General features: G+C 34.6%; 1 protein-coding gene across 2 annotated transcripts; it reads left to right on the forward strand.

Moving 5' to 3' along the window:
• Positions 1-3,468: 3,468 nt before the first annotated feature.
• LOC127094472 (aquaporin PIP2-3) lies at positions 3,469-6,538 on the forward strand. Of its 2 annotated transcripts, XM_051033300.1 has the most exons (4): positions 3,469-3,905; positions 4,018-4,313; positions 5,889-6,029; positions 6,143-6,538. In XM_051033300.1, exons 1-4 carry the CDS (start codon positions 3,599-3,601, stop codon positions 6,260-6,262), a joined length of 864 nt encoding a protein of 287 aa, XP_050889257.1. In that variant the 5' UTR covers positions 3,469-3,598; the 3' UTR covers positions 6,263-6,538. The 2 variants fall into 2 exon arrangements, 1 of the variants encoding a protein (XP_050889257.1); XR_007792631.1 differs by lacking the exons at positions 5,889-6,029; positions 6,143-6,538 and adding an exon at positions 4,569-4,965 and having other exon boundaries at positions 4,018-4,494.
• Positions 6,539-9,451: the final 2,913 nt, after the last annotated feature.

Below are 9,451 nucleotides of genomic sequence, written 5' to 3' on the forward strand. Positions count from 1 at the left end.
TAAATTCTTCCTTGTTTTTCCCACTTTTCTTTCCCTTTTTTTGTCCCCTTCTTGATAATCTTCATGTTCATAGTCAATTAGATTAACAAGTTCGTCTTCCTCAAAATCATCATACTCATCAGATTCATCATCAAAAGATATCTCTAAAGCACTATCATAATTGAAGCTTTTATCCTCAATGTCATAAGAACTAACATGATCATGCACCTCACCACCCCCATGCATATTATCATGATTTTCCTCAGCTTGGTTTGCCTCACTTTCCTCCAACTCAGCTTCATTTGCTTCACTTTCCTTAAGCCAACTTCCTTCCTCTCAACTTCCTTCAACTCCCCACTAATTACTTCTTCATACATTGAAATAAGCACTTCTTCCCTCTCATCTACAATGTCATCATGATCTACTTATATCTCATCAAGGGGACCATCATAACACTTAGGCTGAGACAAAAAGTGATGAGTATAGACATCAATACTTAAATGCACCCTATAAAGATCAACAATATCTATGACACCTTTGTCATCAACTAATACATTCATCCCAAATGTGGTATCTCTATAATATTTTATCTATGCCAGTATAACCTAAATCCTTGAAGCAACCTAACAACTCAAAATAACTCCACTTGTCAACCTTTACTTTCAAATCATCAATTATTCCTCCTTCATACACACTAAATTCCTCATCAATAAGTTCACCAATGTGATGGATTCTGAGATGTAAATATTCACTCATTTCAAACTATACCCTAAAAATAGAATCCACCAATATTAAGAAACTAAACCCTAAAATCATAAACCATTAACAGTAACTAGAATGGTTTCAGAAACCATAAACACCTAAACCTAAACCCTAAAAATGTAACATTTTAGAATTTGCAGAAAGATTTCGTGAAACAAACCTGTAATCAACAATGGTGTCTTCGATTTCACCTTCAAATAAGCTTTCAATTTTGTGTACTCTATTCCTTTCGCAAATTGCAACTGATTCCTCCTTCGTGAGTTTCCCGTCTAGGGTTCATACACCTTTAGTGTGGTTTATAAACAAAAGCCTTCAGTTTCTTTTTTAGTATGACCTCATATCCACCTCAGCGACACGTATGCACCACCTGCATCCTAAAGTTGACTTTGACTAACGGGGCAAACGGAAAGGACTAACGTGACGCTCTTTGAACAATTAAAAGATCAAATTGACCTCTTCTAAAATTGAGGGACCAAATTGGATCAAGAGGTAAAGTTAAAGGACCAAAAAATGTATTTTGCCTTTTTTTTCACTTCAATTCGTCCTCCTTATTCTTTAACAGAGAACTATTTACGAACTTTTACTTATATGTATTTTATTATAAAAAGTCATATTTAATTTATAATTACTTTTATTTTTGTCACATTAGTAATTACATGAGTAAATATGAGATGAGATACAAAGTCACGTGGAGTCGGTGAATCATTTCTTTGTCTAATGTGGATTTGAGTATACTATTTAGTATAGTTTTTAAGTGAGTTGATACAATTTTGTCTATTTCTCAATCGAGAGTTGACTTGTTTGATGGTATTGAAGAATTTAGAGGAGATGATATATAGTGTTAGGTCTAGCTACAATTTGACATGGAATGAATTTGACTATTTGAAAAATTCGTAAACATGTTGTTTCTTGTTCAAAAAACTCGTCTATTAATCAAGGCATGAATTCAATCAGTTTCCTAACATCTCTTTCTCTCTTTGGAACTAGAAGAAGACCCTTTTGTGTGCTTAGGCGTATGGGGGTGCACTGAATAACCAACTTGTTGCTCGAGGTTTTTTGATGTCTTTTCGAGCCTTCCTTCAACTTGATGTTTCGAGGAGGTTTTTTGTTCACTATTGGCGGAGAGTGGCCAGTTTAGTGGTAGTGGTGGTTGGTCTCCTCCATTAGATTATTATGTCTGCTCATTTTATGTATTTTTCGATTTTGGTGGTTGAGTTACACTCACGTTTTGGGTTGCATGTTTTCTTTTTTTTGTTCGTCTGACAAAAGCTCACAAAAAATGAGATGAGACAGAGCAAACATACTAGAGGGTGTAAACCTAAACCATTAACTCACCTCGCGAAAAAATAAAAGCGAGGCAGACACGACAGACGTTGCACTCCTAAAGTCTAAAAGTTGCAAAAATTTCTATTCACCTTGTTTATGCTCCGCACCCCCAAAAAATTAGTCGGGCAAGACAGTGTGAGCATATTAGAAGACACATGCCTAAAACCTTGACTCGCGTTGCCAAAGAATGAGGGTGAGACGGATCTGGAGGACCCTGCACCCCTAAAATTAAAAGTTGATGTCTGCGTCCTAAAAGAACGGTTTGGAACAGGGTAAACATAGTTGAAGATGGTATTCTATAATTTTAGTTCGACTAGCAAAAAAAAATGCAGAAAAAATAGATATGACACATGTGACAGACCCATTTTATGTCCACCAACTCTGATTACCTTTATACACTTAATATATATATATATATAATATATATAATATATATATAATATATATATATATATATATATATATATATATATATATAATATATATATAAAAAAGTATTTAATGTGTTGATATTTTTCATATTTAGATATTATAAATTTACAGCTTTGTCTATTGGGTTGATATCCAACAAAACTTAGTTACTAAAGAATTTCCAATAAATTATTGAAAAATGAGTCACCATATAGTCCTTTTATTACCACTATACATACAGTCAAATCAAAGTTATTGAGATCAACATCTGTTCAAAATAAGGTCACTGCAACTAGTTTAAAAAATCCTAAACAACATCTAAACGTGTCTTAAGAAACACATGAAGACAATAAAATAAAAAGCTTCATGTGGTAAAATAATCCACAAGTTGTAGAAGTTTGAAGAAGAAATTCCATAACCTAAATCCGTGATTGAAAGGCAAAGTAACCAACCTATTCTTGTAGATTCTGGAGTCACAATAAAATGACAAAATGTTAGAAACTGAAAAAGATGCGAGTGTGGGTGGGGAGGTGGTGCTGTGTGTGACAATGTGTGGTGGATATTAAGGGTCGGTGAAAGTGAAAGCAAATACCAACATCAATACACATATTTTAATATTAACAAAATCTATAATCCATTTTTTTTCTCAATAAAAATTTATTATCCACTAGACTAATTTTTCAAAGAAAAAATTAAATTATAACAGATGACAAAACTCTTATTTAAATCTTCTTTATCTACAATTTATTTAGAATTGAGTTCTAACCAGGACATCTAATTTCTCAGTATATAACTACATATACTAATCACTCGAATTGAAGTAAACCATAATAGTGGAGTCAAAATAAATCACAATAAATACTAAAACTCTTTTTTAAAAATATTTAACAGTATATTTCAAATCTTCTTTTTTTAAAATGATATAATTCATTTTTGAGAAAGAGCAAAAATTATTTAAAAAAGTAAAATTGTTCTATATATGGTCACCTCAACCATAGTCCATATATACCCCCCTCCTCCACACTTCCCCATCATCAAAGTTTCTTCCTTTCTCTCTTCTCTGTCTTCTCTAACTACTTTCATTCTTGTTTGACTGTGTTGTTTCAAAAGGGTAATCCCAATGGCAAAAGACGTTGAAGTTGCTGAACGTGGCTCTTTCTCCAACAAAGACTACCATGACCCTCCTCCAGCACCACTCATTGACGCTGAGGAACTCACAAAATGGTCCTTTTACAGGGCCCTTATTGCTGAGTTCATTGCAACTTTACTTTTCCTTTACGTTACTGTTTTGACCGTGATTGGTTACAGTATCCAAACTGATGTTAAAGCTGGTGGTGATGAGTGTGGTGGTGTTGGTATTCTTGGAATTGCTTGGGCTTTTGGTGGCATGATCTTTGTTCTTGTTTACTGCACTGCTGGGATTTCAGGTTTGTTTTTCTTCAGATCTCTTTGGTTTTGCTTCATTGGAATGTTGAGAGTTTCTATTTTTGCATCTTGGGTGTTTGAAAAAAATGTTTACATGAGTTGAATCTATTGTAGGGGGTCACATTAACCCGGCAGTGACGTTTGGGCTATTTTTGGCTCGTAAGGTGTCTTTGATAAGAGCGGTTATGTACATGGTGGCTCAGAGTTTGGGGGCTATTTGTGGAGTTGGGTTGGTTAAGGCTTTTCAGAAGTCTTACTTTGTTAGATATGGTGGTGGAGCTAATTTTCTTCAACCTGGTTATAGTACTGGTGTTGGATTAGGTGCTGAGATTGTTGGTACCTTTGTTTTGGTTTACACTGTTTTCTCTGCTACTGATCCTAAGAGAAGTGCTAGAGATTCTCATGTGCCGGTATGTTTTTAATTCGTTTTTGGTTCTAGTTTTTCTATAATGGTTTTTCCTTTTTGTGGATTTGTTTTCAAATGCATATATGAGTTTAGTATGAACTGTATAGAATATATGATGTATGTATTGACTATTACATGAAAGATTATGAGTTAACAAGTTTGATATGTGTATCTTTAGAGCAAGTGTCGCGATTGCGGTCATTGTGATTGCTATACATGACATTGTAGCTGTTCTGGTGTGAATTTTGATTGAGAAGAGTTTGAAATATACTTGAAGAAACAAATCTTAAGATTTATTAACGAATTTTGGTTGAGTAGAGTTTGAAATATACTTTGAAGAAACAAATCTTGAGATTTTTAAGAAGTTAATTGTGTTTTGGATTCTAAATGTAGAGTTTTGACGAAAATAGTGGAAACTCAAAATTTCAAAACTCATCTCAATTAAGGTCTGATATGGTCACGAAGTCTTGAACAATATTGCATCCAGAGTTACAATTATAGACATCAATTTAAAACCAAGAATTAGAGTTCTTTGGTTGGTTGAAATGCATCACTCCTAATTTTAGGTGTTAAATTTAATGAATTTAATATGATATACACACATAAAAAACATGCATATAGTTAATGTTCAAGAAAATGATTTCAAATTGGCAGTATATGGTATATAATTATATTATATTAACAATTTTGAGCTGGTTTGCTTTTTTGTACTTTGGTTGTATTTTTAAATAATTACTTTTCAAGACAATGATCTGAAATTGCTTCTGAGCAAAGAAAGTACAATAGTGCTTTTTTTTAATGCTAGTAGCCTAAAATATACTAGGGGTAATGTTCAGTGTTTATGATTTTTTACCTACTCTTTTGCTTGGCTTCTTATAGTCAACATCTTTGATTTTAAGTTTTCCAAAAAATGTAAGTCATAATTAATTTCTCAGTGGTTACTTACATCTTTTGGTTCACCTAGAATCCTAGGGTGGTAAAGTAAAGCTATCTTTTTCCTTTCATTCACCATAATAATTTCCAAATGAAATGATGTTGTTAATGACATATAACACCAGCGTGCGTTTGTGGAATATGAGGTCCCCATTACCTTGTTTGAGTTTATGGTTTTCAAAAAGTGGATTCTAATGGTTTCCTTGAAAACAAAATTATTAGTGTTGAGTTTGGGATTAAACTTAAAGTTTTCAATGACTTCTATATGTCATTGTCCTACAAAGCTGGCAGATCAAATTGGAATTTCCAGCTTCTTCCTTTATTCTTGATTTGTCAATATCAGTTTTTTTGGTTCATACATTATACCATGAAATACTTTTTACTAGATTCTTCTAATAAATAAAGAATAAAATCATGGGTTTCACATGCATGCATGTCCCATCTGTCCCAACTCCATTTGTTTTTGTCACATTATTTATATTTTTCTAGTTATTTGGATTCATGTGTTTGGAATATGTTTGTATAAGATCTCGCAAATTCGAATCCGCGACTCAATATCTTTTTGCACAGCTACCTACTGAACTGGTTTAATAGAACTTTATCTACTTTAATTCAAGTGGTATAATGTTTTTCTATGTATGTGAAGGTTTTGGCTCCACTTCCCATTGGATTTGCTGTATTCATGGTTCATTTGGCAACCATCCCAGTCACCGGAACCGGCATTAATCCTGCTAGAAGTCTTGGTTCTGCTGTTATCCTCAACCAAGATAAGATTTGGAATGACCATGTGAGTTTCCCTTTCAATATTTTTGTTTCGAGTCTCGCGATGACACATGACATTGTGATTCTGCCAAATTCACTGTGAATTCTAACATATTTTTGTTTCATGTTTTTTGTTAGTGGATATTTTGGGTTGGACCATTTATCGGGGCCGCCATTGCAGCGTTCTACCATCAATTCATCTTAAGAGCTGGTGCTGCCAAAGCTCTTGGATCATTCAGGAGTAGCAATGCTAATTGAGTGCTAATGAAAAGAAGATGAAGCAAGAGATGAAGTGATTGATACTATTTGCTTTGTATTTGCAAGTTTGCAACCTCTCTCTCCATTGTGTAATCAAGATTTGTGGATAAGTGTTAGGTTAAAAAGTCTCTTTCGTTACAGAGGGAGCCTTTTTACACTTTCCTCTGTATTCTCTTTAGTGTGTCTTCTTTTTCTTTTTTCTAAGTTATTCTCTTCTGTAATCCTTTGTACTCATTGAATATTTATGGAAAAAATTTCAAGTTTATTGAAGATAAATATTATAGTGCACATTTATCCAATATAATGTAGTAGTATATTGTTTTAACAATGTGACAAGTACACACTACTTTATGAAAAGTAAGAAACACTTCAGTGTAGTGTTTGGTCTAGTCATTTTACTGCAATGTACCTGCTAATGGTATTAATCTCTCTCACAGGAATACATGTTTTATTAGCAAAACTTTATAATATCTGGAACTAGAAAACAATGGTACAATTAATACGTTTTGCTCGAACAAGAAAAAGTAACGCAGAAGATTGATATTATAGATCTATTGCTACATTTGATATTATGTGTGATGTATGAAATATTTGGCTATGGTCTTAAAGTGATTCTTTTTTAATTTGGTGTTGTGAGTGGTTGCAAGATGTTAGTTTGGTTCTGGATAAATAAGGTAGTTTCTTAATTATGAGATTAAACATAACTAATTTTGTTTTGAGTGCAACATTTTTCAAGTGTACTGTTTTAGAAACCGAATTGAGATAATATTTTAATGTGTCCATGCTGCGCCAAGTGACCACATTAGGGTAATGACTAATTTTACTGTTATCTTATTTTTCTCAAAAGTTGTTTGGGGTTTGGGAAGTGGTTGGTTTTTACTTTTAAAGCGTGACTTTAGGGAGTTGATAGCAGAGAGCTATGGACCACCATTTGCAAGAGAATATTTTGAGTTGTATAATTATATTAATACAAAATAATATCTTAATGTTACTAAATTGTAACAATAATTTTTTAATTAATAGATTGATTTAGTAAATAAATATATAGATGAATATATACCTAATATAAAAGATATGTATAAGTCGAAAATCATCAGAGTTGTTATGAAAGATTCTTAACGAAGATGTCAACTATTTGATATCTTGAAGGGACATGTAATGCACGAGTATGGCCATGAATAATTTTCTGACGCATAAAAGGAATATCAATTTCAACGTGCTTAGTGTGTTGATGTTGAACGAGATTGCTTGAGAGATACACGATGTTTACGTTGTCACAATAAACTAACATGACATTCGAGACATCGCAATTGTTATGGGCTGGCCAAAGGCCCAAAATAATTAAGGCCCAATTCACTCCATTTGACACAGGGTATAAAGTCAGTTCACATGAAAAATAAGGTACATTATCTGATCTCTACTTTTCACGACAATCATCTTGAATCTTGAACTGACTTGAACATTGGAGTGTTAACTATGTCGATCCACCCCACACCGCCGCATCGAAGATCGACACTACCAGTTCATGATTCCTCACCACCTACTTCAACTGTTTTTTGTTCCAGTACGGAACAGTGACACCGTTTGTGAGAATCGACTTCTGATTCCCGTGTTTTTCAAGATTTAACGTTCGCTCCTCGATTCGTCAGTTCGTAACCTTCGAGAATCACCAAATCAAGAGCGATAAGAATCAAATGTGAAGGCCCGTCATAGTCAATCCAATCGATCCTCATTTCAACTTTGATCCATCGTATTTTTAGTATCTCTAATTCACGTGAAAACTTCGTAAGGTAGAAGAATGAATGATTATAGATCCAAATCCAGATCCACACTAGGATTACCAAATATTGGAAGTAATTATCTTCGAAATTATGACGAAAAATCCTAATCAACCTTCTGATCTCGTATTATCTCAATTATTCGTCGCTAGCGTGATACATACCGTGTCAACTTCGAAGATACGACAAGTTCATAACTATTGTCGGTGCAAATCCGTTACTAGAACACCTTCTATAGGTAACGAAGGACCTCTGAATGATGAACGGAGACAACCTCAGGCCAGATCAGATAGATCGCGATGAAGCTCATAGTGCGACTAAAGTTATGTAGTCGCAACAAAGTGAAACAAACTTCCAACAGATAATTATTTATGATTAAGTATGCGATTACCGTAGATAGTTCTATGCATCGCCATGACGCAGAGTGGTGAAAATTCTGACTCTACTACACCTTCTACTCATTACATAGAGTCGAAGCGCAATTATTTTTAGCGGCGATTTCCTGGAGGCCGTACGAGATAACTCACAAGCATTATCCTCTGAACATCAATTCCCAGACCGACATAATCAAGCTTCCAGATCCCTATAGTCGGACCTATGGGACAACATAACTTCATTGAGTACTCATAGGGGAAACGACACCCAGACCCCAATAGCGGGGAAGCGATGATACATCAAAGAACCCTGGTCAAAATTTATACTTTACCCGAAATCACCAATCTGTAAGGAAATTATCATTTGAGGAAAACAAGCCAAACATCTTTCCTGAGGGCAGGGGAGACGAGTCTCTCAAGGAAACTCTCATTCATTTGTCCATACTTTAGTCCCTAGTTGAATCTGATTGTGTGTCAGAAGGAAAATTTCCACGTATCATGTGAGCAGGCCACCAATCACACCTCAATTGATCGGGGCGAGTATCCGCACTAAAGATAAGCAAGAATCACATGAGAAAATACATAAACAGACACTTAAAACCAATCATTTAGGGCTCTCCCTGATGGATAACAGGGAAGTCAACCTTTTAGTTTTTTTAGCAAGAACATTTGGCACCCACCGTGGGGCCTCGGTAAAAGTTACCCAAGCCACACAAAAACCATCATCAAAGTTCCGCCATCAGATATAACTCAGTTGCTCGCAGCGGTGGAGGTTTTCCTCAATAAAATGAAACCTTGCAAGATAATGTTCATGTTTTGCAAACACAAAATCAACAAGAGGGGGACACAGAGGAGGAGCCTCTAGATTCCCAACCTTTGTACGAGGTTATCTGGGATGATCAAGTCCTAGAGAACTTCAAACCACCGTCGCTGGTGTCTTTTGATGGTAAAACTGACCCATAGGAGCATATTATTGCGATCAATAACCAGATGACAATAATAGGGATTTCCGACTCACTTAAGTGTAAACTCATGGT

Source organism: Lathyrus oleraceus, chromosome 6 (genome assembly GCF_024323335.1).
Source record: "Lathyrus oleraceus cultivar Zhongwan6 chromosome 6, CAAS_Psat_ZW6_1.0, whole genome shotgun sequence".
NCBI classification, from domain to species: Eukaryota; Viridiplantae; Streptophyta; class Magnoliopsida; order Fabales; family Fabaceae; genus Lathyrus; species Lathyrus oleraceus.

Coding starts and splice junctions, on each gene's coding strand:
- LOC127094472 (XM_051033300.1), top strand. CDS start 3,599: ATGGCAAAAGACGTTGAAGTTGCTGAACGTGGCTCTTTCTCCAACAAA. Junction 3,906..4,017: donor CTGCACTGCTGGGATTTCAG/GTTTGTTTTTCT, acceptor AATCTATTGTAG/GGGGTCACATTAACCCGGCA. Junction 6,030..6,142: donor ATAAGATTTGGAATGACCAT/GTGAGTTTCCCT, acceptor GTTTTTTGTTAG/TGGATATTTTGGGTTGGACC.